This window comes from Macaca fascicularis, chromosome 8 (assembly GCF_037993035.2).
Source record: "Macaca fascicularis isolate 582-1 chromosome 8, T2T-MFA8v1.1".
Taxonomy (NCBI): Eukaryota; Metazoa; Chordata; class Mammalia; order Primates; family Cercopithecidae; genus Macaca; species Macaca fascicularis.
Window position 1 is genome coordinate 116035598 of NC_088382.1, and position 26038 is coordinate 116061635.

The following is a 26038-nucleotide window of genomic DNA, read 5'->3' on the forward strand; positions in this document are numbered from 1 at the left end:
AATCAAATTTTTGAGGCCAGGTGCGGTGGCTCGTGCCTGTAATCCCAGCACTTTGGAAGGCTGGGGCAAGTGGTATCACAAGGTCAGGAGTTCGAGACCAGCCTGACCAACATGGTGAAACCCTGTCTCTTCTAAAAATGCAAAAATTAGCCAGGCGTGGTGGTGTGTGCCTGTAATCCCAACTACTCAGGAGGCTGAGGCAAGAGAATTGCTTGAACCTGGGAGGTGGAGCTTGCAGCAAGCTGAGACAGCACCACTGCACTCCAGGCTGGGCAACAGAGCAAGACTCCATCTGAAAAAAATAAATAAAAAATCAAATTTTTGGCCAGCCACAGTGGCCCATGCCTGCTATTACAGCTCTTTGGAAGGTTGAGGTGGGAGGATTGCTTGAGGCCAGGAGTTCAAGACCAGCCTGGGCAACATAGCAGGACCTCATGTCTATTGAAAAATACAAAAAGTAGCCAGGCATGGTAATATGTGTCTGTACTCTGAGCTACTCTAGAGGCTGAAGCAGGAAGATCACTTGAGAGGTTGAGGCTTCAGTGAGCCAAGATGGTGCCACTGAACTCCAATCTTGGCAACAGAGCAAGGCCTTGTCTCAAAAACCAAACCAAACCAAAACAAACAAAGAAAAAAACAAAGAAAGGAAACCAAATGTTTGTGATGATCTCTGGTGGAAGAAAACTTAATAAGCTTTTACCCCACCCTCAACATATTCCTTAAAAGACATGAAGTTTATTCTTGCTGGTAGTTCAATTTGTTATAATGCTGCGTAATTTATAGCTGAAGACCACGTTTACAAATTTTGTGTATCATCATACACATCTCTTATTTCTAAAATAAATTAAAAGTCAAACGTTACTTTGAGGACATCTTAAATTTTTGAGGGTATTAATTTGACTTTTGGTAACTGAGGCTTATCGCTAGTAGAATGCTTCACAAGAAATCATTAATTTACCTTATCTGATTTTTCTTTTAATATAAAGGGAAAATGGTCTGGTGATATAAAGGGATCTCCTGAAAGCAATGTATGAAGGGGAGGGACGTAGGGTAAAGTGCTCAATAAGTCAGTGTCTGGGTTCTTACAGGACAAAATTCAAATCTCATCTCTGCCACTTACTAACTACCTAACCTTGGGCAAGTTCCTAAACCTTGGTAATTTTCTATTGTTTATTCTGTTCGATGGAAATACGAATAGCACCTCCCTTAGAGTCCACTGTGAGGTTAACGAAGTCATGCATGTAAATCACTTACCATAATGCCTAGCACATTGTAAGAACACAGTGAATGACAGTGATAGCAGTGTCAGTATCAATATTCTTGTGTTCCTTGGTTGAAAGTCTGATATGGGTACTATCTCTAAATCGCTTCTGTGTTTTCCTTGTAGCACCCAAAGAAAAATACACTTCCAGATCTTTCTCACATACATGTCTGAAGAGTCATCGTAATTAGTACCCCCCTTCGTTGTACACACCAAACGGCATATTCTTTGGGTGATAACAGCTTGCTATGTGGGATTTGGGTCTCTTTTTGCCTTAGATGTTGGTCTGATACTAGCACCACCCCCCAACAGCCGGGCTCCTGGCGGAGGCAGTGGGTGGAGCTAGCGAGACATCTAGTACGAGGCTCACAGGTAACAGAACTCCGATCAGATCCGCCCCGGCTCCCACACAGATATAAGGTTGCCTCCCTGCCTGCACAGAAATGACGAAGGACAAAAACAGCCCAGGGTAGGTGGGATCTATCAGCCTGCATCTGTTGTTACTTCCTGTGTTATGAAGAAAACGTTTCCTAGTTCCATTATAAAATAGCTCTCTGATTTCTGTGCAAGTGAGAAATCAAATCTTTGTGTTTATGGGACCAAACAGATGGATTTCTGTTGCCATTTGGTTCCTGGCGAAGTGGGTCCGTGAACAAGGCAGACTGCCAAAGACATAGGTACTAAAGAAAGGGAAAACCCTTCTGATATGTTTGCTGTGCGGTATTCATTGCATACGATCCATTTCAAAGTCATAGTTATTCGTATTTTCAAATGCTGTTTTTACTGATTTCAACTCGGCACCACCTATCATTTATGAACAGTTTTATTGTTTGGTTTAAGCGGTTTTAAATGGCATAGGGAGACAATCACAATTTGTATTCTCAATTAAAATATGTTAAGCACTTATATATTTCAGTATGTTGTATTCAGCTTAAATATATTATTTAAAATAATCTAAAATTACTTGAAAAAAACAGAATCATGAAAAATGTTGTCTATATTATTCTGTGAATAATAGTTTCAACCACTTAATATTTTAAATTAATAATACCATAGGTCTAGCAACAAAAAATAATTATTGGAAATTCTTGCTTTTCAGTTGTTACCGGCATAGACTTCATTACAGGGATAGACCTCGGCCTTGGTGGATGACCAGGTGCTCCTTTTAGAACATCAGTTAAAACAAAAGTGCAGAAATCTCCCGCCCCCAGAAGCAAACTACCTTTACTCCTTAATTCTCATTATTCCTGACTGTAAGAATGCATTTTCTTTTTCATTATTTCTGTCAGATATAGATAACATCATTGATGTTGTTAACATCATTTAAATTTCAAGATTATGTTATGCTCTTATATAATTAAAGCTATTTTGTTCTCTGGTATGAAGTTTATAGGTGGGCAGGTGAGAAAAACACAATGTTTGAAAGTTGAGTACTTAACCAGATTACTTAATTAGCACCCTCTTCTGCCTGGCTTGACATTTATAGTTGATCATGAATTTGCATCTTGGAAGCCAGAAAACAACAATTATCTGGAAACTTAATTTAACAAATATAAATTTTGCCTGACATATTTTAGGGGTTGAAATTGCCTTGTTAAGAATGAATCTGCCTCAGCTGATGTTACCCTTCTGCTCACTTTTGACTCTTCGTTTAATTTTAAGAAAAAATCTTGCAGTTCTTCTTGCCTCTCTTCCATCAATATTTAAACAAGGAAGGCCATCCGTAGCTCTGAGCCAGATGCAGCTAGCTACATAGAATATGGTTTAGTCACAAAACCAATAGAGTTACCAGAAACCTTAGCAAGTTATTCCTTGAGAAGTAGTCCCAGATACAACACCACTTCTACTCAAAGCCAAAGCTATTGTTGAATGTAAGCTACATCCTGTTCTGTATGCTTTGCCTGTATTAATGGCGTCATCACAACCATTCCTGCAAAGTTTGTATTGTTATAATTCCCATCATAACTGGTGGCATCCTGAGGTAAGAAAAGAGAAAGCAAATTATCCAGCTCCACACAGCTAGCAAATGATGATGGTAGAGTCCACAGAAGCTTGGTAATAGATTTCTTAAAAGTTAAATCGAATCCCAAATTACTTATTTAAAATTCCTTTTACATTTCCTTCATTAGATATTCAAATTACAAAATATGTGCATATTGACACAAATAAAAGAAAAATCTTAATGATGCCACATTAAGAGGATTTCTTTTACTTTTTTTTCTTTTAATTTTTTTTGCTGTCCCTTGGAGTCAGTAGGGTCACATCCCCTTTCTAATCCTACTCTCTGGGCATGGAGAGCACGTTCACATTTTTCTTCATGCTTATCACATGTATGCTCTCTCACAGGCATGCACACTTTTAAACAAAAATAAAAATATAAACATTTCTCTGAAACTTGATATTTCATCAAGTCGTATATCATAGTGCTTACTCCAGGCCAATAGAGTTGAAGCTGAGCTTTGCATTGGTACATAATTTTCATGTGATGAATGAACCATAATTTATTCATGCAATGATGGATGTTCAGATAAGAAAGTGATCGATTCCCTGAGTGTTTTAAATAGACACCTGACAGAAGCAGTGAAATGAGCCAGGTGCTTTTACCAAAGCTAAGGTCTGATTATGAAGACGTTCCTCATAACACTGCAATTGCTTAGTGATTAAAAGATCAAAATTATGCCTGGCTGCCTCCCAAGTACTCATTTCTTAAATTACTCCGTATCCCCTGAAAGAATGTGGTGAATCTTTTCATGTTTGTTGGTGTGGTATTTTCAGTTTAGATACTTTGTAGCAAAGTGGAAGGAATTGGGTACATTTAATATTAAATTTTTGTTGTTGGAAGGGGAAAAAACACTAAATTATTGCAGTTCTAAATTATGGTTTGAAAAGGAAAAGCGAAAGCAATCAAAAGAAGAAGCAGGAAAAGAGAGGCAGCTCTGACATCAGCACATTGCCTAGGACGTTCTCCCTCAGAGTCTGCTCTTCTTGGCTGATGCAGGAGCAGTGCACCGTACACAACAAACTGCCAGTCCCAAACTTCTTGTAGTGCCAACTAGCATTCCAAGTAAAACAGAGCAGACCTTTTCAAGCCGCCTAAGTATCTCTTGAGCATAGGAATATGATTCCTTAAATGGTCTTATATTTTCATTTTATAGAGCTCTGAAAGAGTGTTTTGTTTGTTTGTTTGTTTTGTTTGTTTGTTTCTTTAGTTTTAGTTTTAAGGCAAAGCAAAATTTTGACACCGATTGATAACTTGCCTGTGCACCTCAGAAAAGTAATTCCTCATTTTCTTATTTCTTAAGAACAAACAGCTTACCTACTCATTTCCCTAACTTTTCTTGCATCTAGAACTGAAGCAGATTTGCTAATCTGGTAGTATTCTGTAAAGCTGCAAACTGTGATATTCAGTGAAATTCTCACTGCAAATTGGGAACCGAGAAAGGATATAACACATTCTTTGCACTCCTGTAGAACCCTTCAAGGCTAGAGATGTTGAGCCTGACTCTCTTCACAGCTCCAGTGTCTGAAACAAATATTCTAATGTATAAATGAAATTGTGCTCATTCCCTCAGGGTTTAGTGTAAAACAATATGCTCTTGAGGTGAGGACAAGAAGGCAATCACCTGAACACGGGAGTTTTCATGTTGACACTCTGAACGTTCCTTTCTAGACTACCTGGAATCAAGTGACACATCTGAGTGTGTGATATTTGCAAACAGTTTGGCTTATTATCATTGCAATTAGAAATCTTACAAGCATATATACTGGCTCTAATATATGTTTTATTTATACAGATGAATTCTGCCCATTTAGAAACAAAAAAGTTATCTGTAGAATACATTATAGTTTTCATTCTTATACATGGATCAGAATAGAGTTAAGGATGGGTTCTTTTAGCTTTGCCATTTTAAGCAATTTTGTATGCACATAATCATACACTTGAAAGTCAGTTCAGTTTCAATTTATGTAATGATTGTTTTTAATTCAGCATAACAGGAAATCTTTTTTTCTTTCAAATATTAGTTTTGATGATGTTGAAGTATGCTGGTTGAAAACGTTATGATTTTAAAATAGCACAGAACGTCACTTGATATAGTATAAAATTTCGATTGTTTTCTAGAAACACTTGTCTCTGTTGAGATTAGCAATAGAAGTTTTAAGTATTGTGCATATATTTCCAATTTGGTTCAACACACATTTCTTTAGCTTTTATTTTTTGCATGTCCCTTGGCTTTTTAAAAAGAAGAATGTTCAAAAGTGATTTAAACATGATTCCGGCTCTCCAGAATTTTACAGGTTAGTGGTGAGACTGAGAGGTACATGCTGAAAAACAAATATGATGTAACAGCAGGAAGGCTGCTACTGCTCAAACAGCAGGAAGTTAAAAACATGAGAACGTGAGCTGATTTGGGGAATGGGAGCATATTTGACTGAATATCCACTGTGTGCTAAGTTTGGGGTTCCAGAGGCTAGCCGACATAATTGTATGCGGGACACATAGACCATAGTCTAGCTCCTAACTCCATCTGCATTTGGTTTCTATCTGTAAGCTCATGTGTAATTACAGACTCAGAACAAAGAAGTGGTTAATTCTTCAGTGGTAAATTAAATATGATACAAGATGGATACTGAACTCCACAAATATCCAAAAGAGAAGCGTGATATTAGCTGAATTTTTTATTCCATTGCATTTTCTTAAATCTGTGAAATCCATGTAAGTCTGAACTTAAAGACAGCACTATCTTTTAATTTAACCTGTAACAATTTCAGCAAACCAAAATGTTTGTTAAAATAACTATTAACCGCATATATATCCAAATATTCATTATAGATATAAAATTTCTTTAAAATATCATGCTCAGAAATAGAGTAAGTTTTAATTAACAGGAAAATTGTTTCATATCTTGTTATCTTTACCAAAAAGTAAAAATCACCGCTAACAACACTGTATCTATGGATACCTTTTCTTTCTGTTACATCAAAGTGCATCATGGAATAATTCTGAAAATAGGGCCACCCACTCTACTTGATATTGGACTTTTAAAGAAACAAAAGTTTAACTTGGTCACCAATTTACTGCTCCTGGAATTGTACTTTATGAGAACATTTCAAATTAATTGCATCCTTAAACTAGGGTCACATTTGAAATCTCATCCTTTGCTTTTTGTTGTTTATTTTGAAACTTGTTGAAAATTCTTTCCAGGATTGTTTCTATGTGGCATCCAATTTAGAGTACATTTTAAGGGCCTTTTTAAGTAACATGAAATGAAACGTAGGCAATCCTTTAGTGGGTCTGTCATGTATTAGGACTAAATTGAAACATTTTAAAAGATGTAAGGCCTTTGGGATTATCTGCCCCAAACCTCTCCCGCTATTGATAGGCATCTTGTACTAAGCCATAGCCATCTATTGAAAATTGCCCCAAATGTGCTCTGCTCTTTCTCACCTCCTTGTTTCTGCACAAGCTTACCTCTGCCCAGAATGCCCTTTCTTGCATTGTACAAGAATGTCCAATGACTTCTTTGTACTGCTTCCTCAAGTGCCTGGTCAGATGTGACTGCCCCTTGGAGATCTTTTCCATCTCCAGTGGTGCTGTGCACTTTGAGCTCACCCCGTTAGTTTTACTGCACATAAGCACACTGGTGTCATCACATCACCCATGGATCTCTTTCTCTCCCTCACCTGGGAAGACTCTTTTCTTTGTATTCCCTGAGCTTAGCATGGTGCCTTGCCCTAAGTGTTGGGCTAACCAAAGGTAAAGTATATGGACCACTTTGAAAATGAAAAATATGTTTGATGATAGAATAGCTCTCAAATGCTTTAGTATATTTCCATCAATATGAAGGCAGTTGAAATTGTCTGCTGGATTTCTTTGATCATGAACTATGAGCAGTAGGAATCATGCTGATTAAATTCTCTTTTTTCTTTCTCTGCCTGTGACCATGCCTTAATTCAGGCCCTCATTATATCTCACACAAACTATTTCAAGACTTTTCTAACTATTCCTCCTACCACCAGTTCCTTGTCCTGCCTTCTCTCCTATATGCCACTGCTAGAGCTAACTTCCCTCAAAATGTGTCTGATCACATCACTCCTGGTCTTAAACTCTCACGGTGGTATCCAATTATAATACATAGTCCAGGCTTTTCAGCCATAATTCAGGACCTGAGCCTGTAAGCACTGTAAGATCTGAGACATTGTCATGTTTTGCCCACCATTACCCCCCAGCATCTAGCATAGTACTTGGCATAGCCTAGGTGCACAGTGCACATGGGCGAGTAGCCCATTTCATCAAATCTAAGACGGTGGTGATCAGAAAACACACCATTGTTTTATGTACTGCAAGAAAAAAAAATCTGCCAATTAAACTAAGGCACAATACATTCTTATTCTTTGAATTTTTATTTTATTCTTATTGAAAAACCATTTTTATATTTCAGGAAAAAAGATTTTATTATATGTCACTCTAATGCATAAATAAAAGGGAAACATAAGAAAAAATACATTGGTTAAGGTAATTATTCCAACTTTATGTTTTAAGTTTGACCTTTATGAATCTCTTTCTACCTAAGAATCATTGATATTTGTGTTTCTCAACACAGCATTCTCCATTTCATCAGGAGTATTAGAGTTGAAGCATTTCTTAAAAGAGTCATTTTAGGTGAGTGGGTTGCCTGAGCTCAGGAGTTCGAGACCAGCCTGGGCAACATGGTGAAACCCATCTCTACTAAAATACAAAAAATTAGCCGGGCGTGGTGGCATTCACCTGTAGTCTCAGCTACTCAGGAGGCCGAGGCAGGAGAATCGCTTGAAGTTGGCAAGGGGAAGTTGCAGTGAACCAAGATGATGCCACTGCACTCCAGCCTAGGAGACAGAGTGAGACTCTGTCTCAAAAAAAAAAAAAAAAAAAAAAAAAAATTATGTGTGTGTATATGTGTGTGTGTGCGTGTGTGTGTGTGTGTGTGTGTGTGTATATATATATAAAATAAAAAAGAGTCATTTTATTTCAAGTTGCTGACACCTACTTTGCAAGTTTTGATGTCCACGTACAGGTAGTGACAACATCAAAACTGCTACCCACCCAACGGCATCTTCATTTCGGAGGTGTTAAAATGTTAAAAAATAATAATAGCTAAAGTTCATCTCAGAATTGATGAAATTAATTATCTTATTCATGGAATGAATGTATGCTATTTTTAGCCTGCCCCCAACATACTCTTCCAGTTTCCTCTTTCCACTACTCAATCCTTCACACTTTTACTCCAAACTATGAGATTTTGTGAACTGGGGCAGACACTTTTTTGACTCTGTGTTGTTGCATTCATTCCCATGTAATTGCCATCTTCAAGCCTTTCTTACTTCCCCAGATGAATGGGGTCTCGTCTGCCTTGCCACCCTCTGAGCATTTTGTGTATACTTATTTGAATATTTCTCACATTTTTTAGTAATTGCATGTTGAAAGATAAGAACTAACACTATAGTACTTTTGTCCATACCATTGCTGCTTGCACACAGCTATTATTTGATAAAACTTGATTTAATATAGTTTGATGTATTTCCTTCCTTTTATTTGCTTATGGAGTGATTTAGAGTTCCAGAGTTGTCCAGGGAGAACTTCTGATACTATTGCTTTTGTATGACTTGGTGCCCTTGGTCAAGCATCATTTAACAAAGGATTTGTTGTTTTGAGTTAGTCAGAGTATTTAAGTTTTGTGTTGGCCAAGGCCCATGTTTTACAAAACAAACAAATATAAAACTCAACCCAATATTTTTGTGCATTTCGTCAGGATTGAACAGTCTATTTGATAAACGATAATTTACATCTTCATATTTTTTACACTAAAATCAACCCAGAGACCAGAACCTAAATAAGAAAACTAAAAGCAATTATAGAACTTTCAGGAGCAAGTGTAAAGTCTCAGTTGAAATACTGTCTATTGATAAAAACATTAGCCAAGGGCAAATGCATGTCCTTTAAAACTGTCTTCTCATTTCATTACTGAGTGTTAAAATTAAGAGTCAGTGTCTGAATTCCTAATGTTAGTCATGAGTCATTCTATTTATAGATGTTAATGTAATTCTCAAAGAGATGCCAACCAAGGAACAGGTGATGACCCTCTAGAGCAGTGTTGCTGAAAATATTGTCTGGTCTGATCAGTCACCTGGGATACTGGACAGAAATGCAGCTTCCTGGGGTCAGACTCATACTTTTGGACTCTTTTGACTCACAGGATTCTGAGCAATTCTTAAAGAAAATGAAGTTTGAAAGTTTGTATTTTTAGATTATGATCCATTGAATCCAGTACTATGAAAGATATATTTAGTGTTTTCCCAATAGACCTAGATTAATACCCAAATTCCAATAGAGCTCTTGCTTCTTGGCTGTACAATTCAATGCTGTTTAGTCATGTAATTCAAAAACTAAAAAATATTTTCTATAACATTTTTATGACTAGTTTTTCACCATTAATTGTTATAAACTTAATGACATTTCACTTCAATCTATACAGGAAGTTAATAACTTTTCCTATGAATAGATAGAAGAAAGAAATAAAAAGAGATCATTTTGTATTGTATGCTTTCCAGCGGAAATGATCTATGATATAGAATTAAATAAAGAACTTCTTAAAACAATTCTGAGTCACTGCAAGCGCTCAGAGAGATGTGAGTCATCATAGGTCACCCAGAGGATGAAGATGTAGCTAGGAATAGAACGAAGATACTGTCTTTCTGTCCCATACCCACTTGCCTGCTTCCTCCGACAATTCAAATTCATTCATCGAGTCATATGACTGTATAGTAGTGTTGTTGTTTCCTGAATAGCTTTTTATTAAGGATTTTCTGGGCTTCTAGCATATTCAACAGAAGCAGAATTAACATTATTTATCTTAAAAAATCATTGGATTATTTATGAAATAAAAACAAAACTTGTAAAAATGATCAAATAATGGAATTTTATTCATCTGGCACCACTGTCTTATTTTTATTGATAAAATAAATATGTTGGAAATTATTTAATGCCATCAATGTAATTTGAGGAAGAAATAAATGGAATCTATCTTGATGAGCAGCTATTGTGGGTTTCTTTTCTCCACATCATGATTTCACCTACATGTTTTCTTTGCAGCTTGCATAGCCTATAGAATATCCATCCATGATAACATAACCATACATTGGCAGCTATTTGATTACCTTTTGAGCCTTGTTAATTCCTCTGCTCAGCTGTTCTTTGAACTGGTCATGAAATTAAGCATTAAGTCCCATGTCAACCAAAGGAACGATAGATGAATGGAGACTCACGAATCCAGAAGACCAAATAATGTGTGTGCATGTGTTTGTGTGTGTGGTATGTGTGTGTGTTCTTCCTGTAAATTCCAGTTGCATTTATTATATGCATTGTACATAAAAACACATCATCAAATTGACCTTTAATTAAGTGGCTAAGACATCTGAGTGGCATTATTTTTAGACAGTATTTTTTAGTAGTTCTCCACTTCTTAAGCTAGAATTTATTAATTGAATGCCTACTTATTGAGGTTATTGATAAATACCTCCAATGTGCCAGTCAGTGTGCCAATCACTGTGCCAGGCACTGGGATTCACTGTTGTGCAAAATAATTACTTTGGATTAGGTCACCTTTTATTAAAAGATTAATGCTGTTGTCCCAGAAGTGGGTTAGTTAGTTGTCTTGGGATAAGTTTCTGATAAAAGGATGAATTTTGTCCCCTTTCCCTGCCCTCTCCAGTGTTTTCTTTACCTTCTACCTTCTGCCATGGGATGATGCAGCAGGAAGGCCCTCACAAGATGCTAGCACCTTGATGTTGGACTTTCTAGTCTCCAGAACTTTGAGAAATAAATATTTCCTCTTTAAATTACCCAGGCTGTGTTATTCTGTTATAGCAACAAAAGCCAGACTAAGACAGAAAATTGGTACCAAGAGGTGGGACTGTGCAATAATAACTACCTGAAAATGTTTAGACAGCTTTGGAACTGTGTAACCAATAGAGGCTGGAAGAATTCAGAGGAGCAGGCTAGAAAAGGCTAGATTACTGTAAATGGAGCATTAAGGACAATTCTGATGAAGGCACAGAAGACAAGAGCTGTAGGGAAAGCCAAAATCTTCTTAGGGATTATTTAAGTGGTTGGTATGAGAATGTTGGTAGAAATATAGACAGTAAATGCCGTTTGGATGAGCTCTCAATTAGAAATGTAGAACAAGGTATTGGGAACTGAAGGAAAGGCCATCATTCTACAAAATGGCAAAGAAGTTGGCTGAATTGTGTCCATGCCTGAGGACTTTATGGAAGACAGAATTGAAGAGCAATAAACTAGGATATCTGGTGGAAGAAAATTTTTAAGTAGAGTGTTGACAGAGCTGTGTAGCTGCTTGTAACTAGTTATAGTAAAATGCAAGTGGAGAGAAATGATTTAAAGACTGAGTTTATAGCTAAAAATAAGAAGAACAGAAAGATTTGGAAAACTCTCAGCCTGGCCACATGAAGAATAAAAAAGCACGTTCGGGAGAGAATTCTAAGGATCTGACCAAGCAACTGTTTACTAGAGAGATTAATATGGATAGAAGGAAGCCAAATTCTATTTATCAAGATAATGGGTGAATGACCCCAAAGGCATTTCAAAGATTTTCCTCAAGCTAGGAACTTGAGGGCCAGATTTCCAGAGAGCTTCCCTTAAAAGCTCAGCATTTGCTGCCCAGGTCTGCCATGGGACTCTGTTCCCTGCATTTTGATGCAGTGCTCTTTGGTTGCCCCAACTGTGGCTCAGTTGGGCCCAGGTGTGGCTCAACCTGCTGCTCTGGAAGGTAGAAGCTGTAAACCATGGTGGGTGTCCACATGGTGCTAATTCTACAGACATGCAGAATACAAGAGCTGTGGAAGTATGGCTTCCTCCACCAAGATTTCAAGGACTGTTATGGATAGCCTGGGGGCCCAGGAAGAGATTTCTCAGAGGCATAGAGTTATTGCCGGAGCCCTCACTAAAGCAATACCTAGTGAAGCCGTGAGAGTGGGGCTACTTCCAGGATCTCAGAACTGTAGAGCTACTAGCTTGCAGCATCAGCCTGGGAGAACTGGAGGCATGAGACTCTAACCCAGGAGAGCTGCTGGGTGGACTGAGCCCAGCAATCCCACAGGGTGGGACTGCCGGAGGCCTTGGGAGCCCGATGCCTGCCTCAGTATGCTCAGGTCAATTCTGGAACTGTCAGGCAATGTTGTTTTCCCTGTTAGGTTTTAGACTTACTTGGGACCAGTTAGCCCTTTCTTCTTGCATATTCCTCTCTTTTAAAATGAGAATGTATACCCTATACCTGTCCTACCATTGTTTTTAGGAAGCATGTAATTTGCTGACTTCACAGGCTCATTGCTAGAGAGAAATTTGTCTCAGGATGAATTATGCCTTGAGTCTCAGCCATATCTGATATAGATGAGACTGGACTTTGGACTTTTGAGTTGATGCTGGAATGCATTAAGACTTTTGGGACTGTTGGGATGGAATGAATATATTTTGCATTGTTAGAAGGACATCAGTTTGGGGGCCTGGGGTAGAATTCTGTGATTTGAACATACCCTCAAAGTTCGTGTGTTGGAAACTTAATCCCCAAGGCAACAGTGTTGGAAGATAGGGCCTGGTAAGAGGTGGTTGCATCACCTCTTATTAAAGAATTAATGCTCTTATTGGGGAATGGGCTAGTTATTGCAGTATTGGGTGCCTGATGAAAGGGTGAATTTGGCCCCCTTCCCTGCCCTGTCTTATGTTCTCTTCCCCTTCTGCCATGGCCATGCTATGACACAGTAAGAAGGCCCTCATACGATGCTGTCACTGTGATACTGGACTTCCCAGCCTACAGAACTGTGAGGAATAAACTAATTTTCTGTATTAAATATCCACTCTGTATTGTTCCATTATAGCAATACAAAGCAGACTAAGACAAGCACATTACCTATAAATAAGGCTAGCATACTCTTATCTGAAAAAAAAAATAATTACTTCCTTCTAACTATCTAGCTTCTGGCACAGGTTAGGAATAATCTTCTCTCTTCCTGTCCCCATCTACAATAAGCTAACCATTATCTGTTCTACACAGGAGCTCTTCATTAGAAGGAAGGCAGTCCCAAATCTTGAAAAGCCCAGGACATAGTATGTCTGTTGTTCATTTTGCTTAATGTGTCTGTCATGATACAGCCTCATTTATAAATTTCTGGTGTTTCCTATTGCATCAACTGCCGCACTGTGCTGCTTCACTAATTTCGTAAAAGACATTTCTTGTACTAAAGGCTGTCAGAAAGATAATACATGGTTAACCCTCATTTTTCATCAGGTGCCACAAGCCAGCATATGCTACAATCAAGGGGAGATGGAGCATCCATACATTTCTCTTCCTCTGGCTGTAGAGTTGACTGTTGACTGTCCACTCCTCACAGTCGCTTATTCATTAATTCATTTACTTGTTTTAAAATAAAATCTTTATTGAGTGCCTGCTTTGTGGAAGCACTGTGCTAGGTACAAGAGATGCAATAGTTGACCAGGCAGAGATGGTCCTAGCCTTAGGAATTTCAGTTTATCACTTGCAACTCACCTTAAATTTACTTTTAACATCATTGCTCTCAGTCGCTGACTTCTAAGTTGACAGTTACCCAAAGAATAGATTACCGAGAATCTCTTTAAACCTAGAAATATCTGTAAAGACTGTCATTACACCATCGGAGTCTGCCCTGTCCTTTAAAAGCTGCCATTGTCAGTTTCCACGCACAGGATTAAGTGCCTTCATCTTTTTATGTATGAGAAACATGACTCGCAGTACCTTATATTCTGCTTCCAATTATCTGAGGACTGCACAGAAGACAATGAGGTGGATTCTAATGAGACATAAAGACCTGTGTTCTGTTTCCTACTATGCCATTGCTTGGTACTTTGAAAGTATTTGTACCAAGTAAAATGATAGGGTCACCTACAGCCTTGGTTTCAGAAGCAGCTCTAATGGTGGCTAGGGGCTTAAAAGTCTCTAAAAGTGACTGTGCCTCATGCCTGGGAAAAACCAGGTTCACTGCTGGTGAAACAATTTGTAGAATATTGTCATTTTATAGAAGTAAGTTAATAAGCATCCATCTGATGGTATGTTTCAAAAGTTCTGGGCATGTTCTCCTTAACATGTCTCATTAAGGAAAAGACTTTCTGTAAGGCAAAACCTTTCCCTGTACTGAGAATGTACTAGCCATGTACACTGGTCTAAGACAGATGACTGATGGATAAGCCAAAATCACAGACTAATATGAAGAGGATGTTTTACAGCTATTTTTATATATATGTAATTACATATAATTGGATGATATATTTCCATATTATATATTAGTTATATATAAAGTGCAAGTAAGTTAATGACACGTGTATATTAAATTAAAATCTATATTAGTTATATATTTTATATTTATATATATTTAAGACATGAAGAGCTGAACAAGCAGATGTTTAGCCTGAAGGAGAGAACACTAGGGGGACATAATAGCAAAGCACGTATATTTGTGAATCTGTTTATCCAAGAGCAGTTACATTTGTCCTGTATGGCCTCAAAAGCAAATTAGAACTAATGGTTTAAGATTATGGGAATGGATTTGAGCTCACTATAAGGAAAATTTTTCTCAAATTCAGATCTGGCTAGAGTAAGAATAGTCTCCCCTGAGAGATGGTGAGTTCTCTTTCCTTAGATGTACTTAAACATAAAAGAAGAATTCTAGAGGGGATTTGGCCAGGCTCAGTGGCTCATGCCTATAATCCCAGCACTTTAGGAGGCTGGGGCAGGTGGATCACTTGAGATCAGGGGTTCGATACCAGCCTGGCCAACATAGTGAAGCCTCGTCTCTACAGAAATAAAAAAATTAGCTGGGCATGGCAGTGTGCGCCTGTAATCCCAGCTATTCAGGAGGCTGAGGCAGGAGAATCACTTGAACCCAGGAGGTGAAGGTTGCAGTGAGCAGAGATCATGCCACTGCACTCCAGCCTGGGCAATAGAGCAAGACTTTGTCTCCAAAATAAAAATAAATAAATAAAATAATTTTGGAGAGGAATCGAGCTTTGGGTATGTAGTTTAAATACATGGCCTTTAAAACTATTTTAAGCCTGGAAATACAGGATTCCTGTTGATTCTCAGTTTCTTTATTTGTAAATTGACAATAATGTTACCTGTCTTGTCACCTGCAGATTATTGCGCAGATGGGGACAGATAATATGTGCAGTGTCACAAAAATATCAGGAATGAGTATTTCTATTGCACCAAAGGAAATTACTCATTAATGAGTGTGAATCAGATGTGACTAATACCACAGGTTATTCATTATCATCTATAAGAAACATTCAAATTAAAACACCTAAAGATATTGCATGTACTTGTGTTTTTGAAACTATGTTTAGAGAAAAGGACACTGACTCACTTTAAAAGGATTTGGATTACTAACAGATTTATTTATATTTTGTATTTAATTTTAGTCAGTTGTATTAATGTCTTCTTTTTCTAATATGTTTAAGATGATGGGGGACCTTGCAGACTGGTTTTTGTTTGTTTGTTTGCCTGTTGATCTGTTTTGTATGTCTTACATTAAAGCAATTACGGAAAAGGATAATAATCTGTCCCGGGAAATCCTACCTCTGCAAATAATTTAGTAAAATTAAAACCATTTAGAGAAATTAAGTTAGATTTCCCAGATTTATGTATTCACATTCCTACAATAGTTTTTATTAGCCTTTAAAAGTTACAAGGTTTACCTGATTGTTATGCTTTAGGCAGCACACAGATGTATAAATGAGATATCATGTTGTTCCTCTTAATTGCTCTGTCTGCATGAATGTGTAAGTTTGTTTTTTCACCTCTGTGTAAATCATTACCCATTCATATACTCTTCAATTCCTGAGTGAACTTTCGGAAAACACTTTGCTTCTCTGAATGAATAGCAAATGCAACACAAGACCTTGGATAAGCTATTTAAAAGTCAAATAAGAGCCGCTGAAGAATGACTCAGTCAGCAGAAACATTATCATGGTGAAAACATTTCCTACTCTTCTCAGCATCGTCATTTATTTTGTTTTCCTAAAATTAATTAATATATTCAAAAGTCAACAAAATTCCCCCTATTGATAACGTGCAAGAAACAGAAACATTTGCCAGAAAGCACTGCATCAGGAGTTAGAAGACCTGGTTCTGATAGTTGCTAATTTTGTGACTGTGGGAGATGCATTCACTTATCTGAACCACATTTTTTCTCATGTGCTCGAGAGAACAAATAATGATCAACCCACCATGTCTTGAGGAAGGATCAGTGGGGACAATATATATAAGTACACTTAAATTATTTCTGTATTTCAGTAGTAGTAAGTGAAACCACCTACATTCTTTCCAATAACAATACCTAACATTTTTACAATTCTTTTACAATCTATTATTTTTACAATCTATTATTCCTCATTGTTTATTATTTTCATTTTATAGGTGAGAGATCTGAGGTTCAGAGGGTTTAAAATGATCTATTGATACCAGTAATTGGTTTACCCATAAGTTACCTCCACTCTTTTGAATGAATACCTATTTCCCTAAGCCCGTATTTTATATACTTTGGAGAAACAGAATAGCGAGTCAAGGAGAACACAGAAAAAATTGTGGGGAGAGAGGCTGGTTGTCAGCCTTAATAAAGTTTGATGCTCTCCTTACTTAAATGACTCTTTCATGTGACCTTCAGAACTATAATAGTATTCTAAGTGGAGTTAGGAAGAGATTTAATGGGAGGGGGGTTTATTGAATCCATTTTCAATGTAATGCATAAACGTTTAGTTTTTCTCAGTTAAGCCAGGTATCAGTTGAAGGCAGTATTTCTCAACATGTTAATAATTGTTCCTGCCTCTCAAATAAGAAGAATTCTTAGGCATGTTTTTCATAATCTCCCCGTAATAAAATGTTGACACAAATATACTGCATGTCTGTTTATGTTCTTTGGTCCTTTGGAGTTCCTGAATCATAGTGCTAAGATTTTTTTCACCCCAAGACCTAATTTGGTATGATGAGAATACATGATGGAAGGCTGAGCAATGTATCTCTGCTTAGAGAAGTGGCATAGATGTTGGGAGCACAGCAAGGCTGTATCAGTCTGTCTTGATTCAAATCCTAGTTTACCTGCTGTGTAACCTTGCTAAATTACATAACTGATCTTTGTCTAAACAAGCCTATCTGTGAAGTAGGGATTGTAAAAGCAGCAGCATCATATTGTTACTCATTAAAGTGCTTAGGACAACACTGGCATTTTGGAGCTCAATAAATGCTTTTTTGCTGTATTATAGAATCCTGAATTAGAAATAGGAAAACCTGAGCTCTAAGCCTGACTTATCTGTGTAGCACAGACTCAATTATTGCTCAGAGCCTCAGTTTCTTCATAGATATACAGTTGATTTCACTCAAAACTACAGATCCTTCCAATTGCAGAATGTAGTTATACGGCTTCATCTGTTTATCTCTATAGTTAAGTGAACTTACCTATTTTTTTCTGTTACTTATTTACTAATTTTATTTTAGCCTACGAATTTCTAAAAATCTCTGATTATATTCTCATAGTTTTGTCTTATTGTAGCCTACTGACTTGAACCCAGAATCGTCATATAAAGGTACTGTATTCCACAAATATTTCCTTTGGAATAATAATAGCAGTTATGCTTTAAAAACATTTTCATGGCCAATATTGCACTAATTCTCAAAACATCTTGTGATGAAGATATTTTTATTCTTATTTCGTGATGAGAAAACTGATACCATAGTTAATGGAGTGAAGTCAAGCTATGAGGAAGAAAACCTAAGTTGTCTATTCCTAGACCGAAAATATTAATTAATTAGATATGTACATCTGTGAGAAGAGGCTTATTGCCTCCATGACAATTTTTTGGCATTAAAAAATGCAAAAATTGAAAAAAGACATAAAGAAGAAACTATTCACTTCCTGACTTCTATTATGGTATTTTTTTTTCTCTTCTTCCTTGAGTGCAGGAGCTTTCGACATGACAAATGCCAGCCTATCACAGCTATCCTTAGGAGATATCCCCAGGTTGCTTGGCACTAGTGTAGTAGCAGTGAGAGAAACCCTTGGCAGTCAATCCATCTGCCTTTTCTGTTGTTGACTTCATAACTGTTGAGTGGCAGGTCTTACTTATCCTGTAGCTGGAAGAAATGTTTTTTTAAAAATGTTCATTTATTTGATGAGTATTTATTGAGCACAAAGCATATCTCAGGCTTCATTACACAATAACCATGGATTGTCATCTCTTATCTGTTCCTTGTTCTGTATCACTGAGGATGGGCCTCTTCTTTGCTGTCACTACATCTATACTCATTCATTCATTCAATGAGCGTTTATTGAGTAGTTACTATACGCTAGGTACTAGAGATAAAGTAGAAAGGAAAACAGTTTGATTAAAGTTCCTGCCCTCATTCCAGGAGGAAAGGGGAGATAAGCAAGACACTTTAATATATACAGTATGTTAAATAATTTTCAGTATTAAGGAGAAAAATTAAAAAGGGAAGGGGGATATAAAATGTTGGGTGGGGTGACATTTTAAATGATTGGCCCTGGAAAGCCTCAATTGAAGGTGATTTGGGGTCAATACTGGAAGGAAGTGAGGGAGTTAGCTGTGGATGTCTGGGAGATGAGCATTCCCAATGGAAGGAAAGTAAGTACAAAGGCCTGAAGTGGAGGCATGCCTGATGTGCTTGAAGAACAATGAAGAGGACAATGTGACTGAAGTGGTGTTACCAAGGTGGCAGGAGGGGTGCAGGAGTAATAGGAGTTGAGGTCAGAGAGGCAATAAGGGGTCAAACCGTGTACAGCCTTGTAGTTCATTGCAGAGACTTTTGCTTTAACACTGATTGACACGGGAAGCCACTAGAGGTACTGAACAGAAAAGTGATGTGATCAGATTTACATGTTAACAGGATCATTTTAGATGCTATTTTAAGAGTAGACTAAGGCAAAGCAGAGAGACAAGGTTTAGATGCTGTTGAGATGCTGTTGACTTGGTAAGAGATGCTGTTGACTTGGGCTAGAATAGTGGTAATGGGAGGATGAGAAGTGGTCAAATTATTGATAAATTTTGAAAGTATACCCTGCAAGATTTGATGAGGGACCAGTTGTGGAGTGTAATAAAAAGAGAAAGAACAGGAATGATACCAGGGTTTTTGTTTTGAGTAGCTATAAGACTAGAGCTGTCATTAGTAATATGAGAAACATCATGACCTGTCAACATCCTTTCTGTTATATCACTAGATTAAGAGTGGATGACTTCACCAACTTGAACATAATGGCAGGATACTGTTATAGTACTTTATCCAAGAGAGAATTTTGAGATTGGTTTCCACTCTAGAGTATTCCATGAATTAGCCATGTGATGTATGATTCAACCACTTACTGTAACTCTCAAATTTATTTATTTGCAAATGAGACTGACTCAGACATTATCTTCTCTAAGAAGCCTTCTCTAATATCATTGTCCAAAGAGTATTCATCAGTGTCTCTACTGACCTACTTCTATACCTTGTATAAACTTCTAATAGTCCACATATTTTGTACTTGATATATCTATTTTCCTTACTATACCATCTGGTCCTCAATTGAGTCATAAATTTTTGCCTCCTGTGTACACCACACATGTTAGACACTTAAAATCTTACTTTACATGATTTCTGAATTTAATAAAAAGATGAACATTTGTCATTGTTTCATGAAATTCAGTGTTCATAGTATAATCTTAGAAAATATTATAGGAGTAGGAAGGAAATATTAGTATCATTGTTTTGAAATATGGATTATGCCACCCAGAGTCACTTTTTTTGTGGAGAGAGTGTGGCAGACGAGGGGGACTTCTTTTTCAATACCAATTCTTTTATCCCTAATAGTTTACATTAAACTAGTGTAGTTTGATCATGCTCTTGATTATTCTTCAGAAGTTAAACATTTAAATTACATGATTATCTTTTGATTTTTTGCTCTCAATTCAAGAATTTACGTTCTTATAAACTTAATTTATAAGAATGTAATGTATTTCCAATTCACTTTACATTTATTGATGCCCCCCTAGAGGAAATACATTTTTATAATAAGTATAAATGTAGAAATAGAATAATGATGAAAGGCTCAAGGTCTGCCACTAAGGAAATCTAGTTTGCATCATATAATTTAGTTATACTGGAAAACACATACCACAGTGTTGCATCATGGAAGAACCTCAATAGATGTCATTTTTCTGTATATAGATGATATCCTCATAATGGATATTGAATACATGTAAATATATGCAAAATACAACCCTGATTAGGTATATTAAAATATAACTTATGCTATTGATGGCTAATAGATATTTTTATTTGATATTGTACAGCTGATAAATGATGATACTTATTGATTACTTACAACATACCTGATATAGTACTTGGTATTTCATATTTGCATCTTTATTCCACAACATTGTAAACTAAGGAATATCCTCTCCAATTTTTAGTTAAAGAAAGTTGCTGCTGGTGATAATTTCAAGTTTTGAGCCCAAGTCTGTTCCCAAAGCCTGACATTTTTTTTCACTTCCAAACTACCTTCCAGAGCATTTCATCCACTGTTGAGAGATGAGATGACCAGGACTCCTCAAGGTCAGGTCAACACCAGCTGAAATCCACTTTTCACTTGCTTCCTTCATTCTGTCTAGTTTAGCAAACAACAAACAATTATCACATTCATGAAGAGTGGGCTTGTTTGTACTAATATTTTCAGGGCTAGTCTTTGATGTAAGCTGTATTCTGTGACTATATTGACTGAACTTGAATACTTTCTAACAAATATAGTAGTGGGATTCATCGCGTTTCTTTTACCCTATTTGTAAGTTAGCCTGTCACTGCTTATTACTGGTGGCTTGATAGGCAGCATGACCCTCAGCCTAAGTCCTTGCTTCTGGCCTCTATATCCCACAGGGATGATACTGATGGAAGCTATACTTACAAAAGTATATTGAGCTTTGGGAATCCACTCATTTTATAGTAAGCAGTAAGCAAACCTGCTCTTCGTCTTGAAGGGTGACATTATCTCATTAATAAAGATTGCTCATGGCAAATACACTCTGAGAAGTGGCCAGGGAAAGAAAAGCCAAGGCCTTACTTACATGCTTTGTACTCCCAATCAGATGTGTAGGAGCACAAGACATCCATGGAGGATATCTTTCCCAACTGGATTCTTGTATTTCTGAACTTCAAGATCTAATCTTTCTTAGAGACAATGTTGACAGGTTAGTAAAACCATAATTTCAAGCATCCAAATAGTACAACTACCAATGGAAAATAGTAACATTTTGCTAATTATTTCTTTGTGTTTAGATATTAGTCCCAAATGGCCTGAGTGATTAAAATTTAGATTAGGTTAAAGTATGAGGGAAAAGTGTGTTTAGAGCTAGAAAGAGAGTGACAGAGATGGAGATGGATGGATAAATGTTTGATCCATTAGTCTGTGGTGGTAATGATTATGGGAATGAGACAGGAATATAAGTAGCAATGTGTATTTATTCATTCTTTATCTGTTTAATGACAATGTTTGTCTAATACTAGCCCCCATTCTAGGTCCTGGAGAGAACAGCCATGGACAAGACCAACAAGGTCTTCACCCTCAAGGAGCTTACATTTTAATGAGTATAGTAAGGAAACAAACATGCAAACAGTAAATAAGATCAGAAAGTGACAAATGCTATGAAGAAAACTAAACAATTTTTGAGTTGACTTTAGTTATCATGTTCCCAGAAGCCTTCGCTGAGGCACTCACATTTGAGTGAATATGTGATTATTAGAAGATAGCTATACATATACTACACCCCCTCCACACACACAAAACAGCAACACTTCAGGGTGAGTAAGTTTTCTAGGCAAAAGGAATACGTAGTCAAAGACCATAAAGCAGAAGTAAGCTGGGTTTGTTTGAAGGAGAACAAGTGGTGGAGAGAGGGTGAACACAGGTAAGATTAAGAGGCCATGGAGACAAACTGGTAGTCAAGGGGATGGTCAGGTAGTATCTTTGGGGAAGTCATGGCAAGGAATTTTGTTTGTCACTGAAAGTTTTAAATTATGGTGTGATATATTTGGATTTATGGTTAATATGGGCTACACTGGCTCCTTATGGCTTGGATTGTGGAACGGATTGTAGTTGGACAAGAGAGAACAGAGAGAGTCTAATAATGTTTGAAGAACTTGAGCTGAGAGAGAGTACATTTTTAGGGATCATTTCATCATGAGAGACACAAATACATTGAAGTTAGTTGAAACAACAATGAATTTATAGGTCATGAAAATGAAGGGCAGAAAGGTAGTCAGTTGCCATAAGAAACTGACTGCATATTCCTTTTGCCTAGAATACTTACTCATCCTGAAGTGCTGTTGTGGTCGTTATTTGTTTGTTTGTTGTTGTTGTTTGTGTGTGTGTGTTTGGTATATGTATAGCTATCTTCTAATAATTACATATTCACTCAAATGTTAACACTTCAGAGAAGTCGTCTGTGAACATGATAACCAAAGTCAACAGAAACTATCAGGAACCAAGGGATTCATTCTTTCTCTTCCTCCTTCCCTCCCTCCCTTCTTGCCTACAGACTTTCTCTGCTTTGGTAATCTATGACCAACCAGAAGTTCTTCAGCTCCACTTTACATCATTTCCCAGTTTGAATGCATGAGAATGGTTATATATCTTCTCTGAATCTATGTTCAAATTTCACTGACGAAACTTCACTTGATTTGTCTTGGGCCATATGTCCACTTCTGATCCAATTGGCCAGAAATGAGCTGAGCTAGAGTACTTAAATTGGGATGGCAGGAGCTACGAGAGCACAGTTATACATACAAGAGCATGTACAGTATTGGCTTATAGCTTAATTAATTTCTGCTGCAGCTGTAGAAATATAAAGGAACAAATGTGTTGGCTGTTCGTAGTCTTGAATGTTTGGCTAGGGTAAACAGAAAATAACAGGTTTTGAGTAAGCGGTACAATTTAGTCAAGTAAATGGGCAGCTTGTGATTAACAGTGTCAGTATCGTGAGTTGTATAAATTAGGGATCCTCAAGGCCTCCTTTGGTGTTCCCACATGTAGAAAGGTTAAAACAAAAGTGATATTCAAAACCAGGCAACAGATATATCTTACAGTATGTTGGTAAAACATGAAATAGGCATCTGGAGCGACAAGGGTAAAATCAGGTTGCAGTAATGAAGAAGTTGGTCAGACAGGTCTGTAGAACTCATTGAAGAAGGTGAGTTTAAGCAATGGTGCAAATGAAGTGAAACAAAGGCACGAATAGAAGACACAAATGAATTTGCCAAACAGGTATCTGTGGGGGAAGCATTTTAGGCAGGGCAAGTAGGTAGAACAAAACGCCTTAGGTAGGAATATACTTGATCAGTTTGAGGAGCAACAAAGAAGCCACAGTGGCTACAGTGGAATGAATTAGTGAAAGAATAGTAAGAAAGAAAGTCAGTGAGGTAATGGAGTTGGAGGAAGTATCTCGTGATTGGCCTGTAGGCTCCCTGGACTTTGGTTATTTTTCAGAGCAAAGCATAGCCATTGCAGGACTTTGAGCAGAAGACATACCACCTTTAGTAGTAAGTACTAAATTTTCTCATATAAAAGTACATACATTTCTCATATAAAAGTACATCTATTAAAAGTACATACATCCTATGAAGTTTGTATATTAAGAATCAGAAGATGCACTACCAGAAAAATGTAACGGAAACCATTCTTCCAGTTATTTCTGTATTTTGAATATAGACCTACGTTTTGGTGGCAGATTGGAGGTGGGTGTGAATAAAAGAAGGAAATCAAGAATAAGTCCAAGTATTTTGGCCCGAGCAACTGAAAAAATGGACTTCCCATCAACCAAGATGGGAAAGACAGTGGGGTGGAACAGTTGGAGGGAAATAAAAGTTTAGTTTGGACATGTGAACTTTGTGATGTCTGTTAGGTGTCCAAATGGAGATGCCAATAGGTTTTTGAGACTTTTGGAGAGATCTGGTCTGGAGATAGAAGTTTGGAAATTGTTCGCATATAAATGGTATTTAAAGCCATGGCTTCACTGAGGCCATAAGTGTAAATAGAAAAGAGAAGGCCAAAGTTTGCCCTGGAGCATCCAACATTAATAGGTCAGGGAGAAGAGGTGGATCTAGCAAAAGAGACTGAGAGGAAGTGATCAGTGAGGTATGTGAAAAGACATATGAGTGTGACATCTTAGATATTAAGTGAAAGAAGAGGGACTGATAAACTGTGCCATCTGCCAAGGTAAGGACTGATAACTGACCATCAGATTTAGCAATGGTCATTGCTGACCATTGGAAGTCATTGATGACCTTGATGCGAGCATTTTTGGTGGTATGGTAAAGTGAAAATTTGACCAGGGTGGATTTAAAAGAGAATGAAAGAGAATAAGAGACAATAAATATGAGTCCATGCTTTTAAGGTGTTTTTTGGTAAAGGAGGCCCAGAAATGGGACTGTAGCTGGCTGGGGAAGTGGGATCAAAAGAAAGTATTTATGAGAGTAAAAACAGCATGTTATATGCTGATAGTAACAGTTTAGTAGAAAGGGAAGGGTGGATTACAGAAGAGAGAGGGGAAATTATTAGAGCAATTGGCTTGAATAGATGATAGGAAATATCTAGTACATAAGTAGGTGATTAATAATTTTAATGTTAATAATTAGCAATAATTTATTTGAGAAAGTGTTTCTCTATTAATTGCTTAGAGAGTTTTTCATCACTCTGCTCAAAAACCTTTTGTAGCAGCCCATTGCCTACTCAATCCAGCCTAGGAACCTCAGCCCAGCAGGCAAGATGATTGTACTCTGACCTCAGTGTACCTTACTGGCTTCATTTCCTTCAGTTTTCCCACTTGTGCCTAAGTTAAAGAACTTTCACATTAATCTTTGTTTCTTTGTGTATTGCATGCAATAGACTAGGTTATTCACTAACCATAGACCTGGTGCTGAAGCTATAATACAGCTAGATTCCATTCTAGATTGTTCCCAGTGTCGTTCCCATGTTCAAGGGTCTCATGTATATAAGGCAGCACACCAGACTAGTGCTTCTGATTTTAAAGTAATAAGAGATTTTTAAAATTTGCTCAGAAGGCAATTCTGAAAGATAAATTCCAAAAATATTTCAAACAACAATGGAATCATTGGGATATATTCAAGCTACATACTTTTTTTTTTTTTTTGGTCTTTACCATTTTATTTTGAAATAATTTTAGACTTAGAGGAAAGTTACAAAAGTAATCACAGCATTGACACATGTCCTTTACCCTATTTCACCTAGTGTTAATATCTTACATTACCATAGTTCAATTATTGAAACCTGGAAATTGGCATCGATGAAAAACTGTTCATTAATTTACAGACCCTAAGGAATTCCATTAGTTTTTCCACTACTATCTTTTGTGTAGATTAGGATCTGATTCATGATCCCACATTGCAGTTTGTTGTTATGTCTCCTTAGTATCCCCCATCTGTGTTAGTCTTTCCTTATCATCCATGACCTTGCCATTTTCGAAGAGTAAGGGTCAGTTATTTTAAAGAATGAATGATGTTTCCACATGATGGGATTCAGGATATGTAGGAGAATACTCTCTGGAATATATAAGCCAGGATGCAATTGTGCAAAAAGTAGTAATATGTTATAGACAAGCAATATAATCCTAAAGATGACATCTTAACAGTTTTGGGCTGGTTT

General features: G+C 37.1%; 1 protein-coding gene across 7 annotated transcripts in view; it reads left to right on the plus strand.

Annotated features, from left to right (window-relative positions):
* The window catches only part of OXR1 (oxidation resistance 1), a 382144-nt gene that overhangs the window by 79109 nt on the left and 276997 nt on the right, over positions 1-26038 (plus strand). For 3 of the 7 annotated variants that reach the window (XM_073999286.1, XM_073999287.1, XM_073999290.1), the window contains exon 1: positions 1609-1730. The exons of the other annotated variants lie outside the window; for them this stretch is intronic. In XM_073999286.1, the coding sequence (XP_073855387.1) occupies positions 1705-1730 (26 nt within the window). In that variant the 5' untranslated portion in view covers positions 1609-1704. Of the gene's footprint in view, positions 1-1608; positions 1731-26038 lie in introns of those variants that run through there. 7 annotated transcript variants of the gene reach the window in all.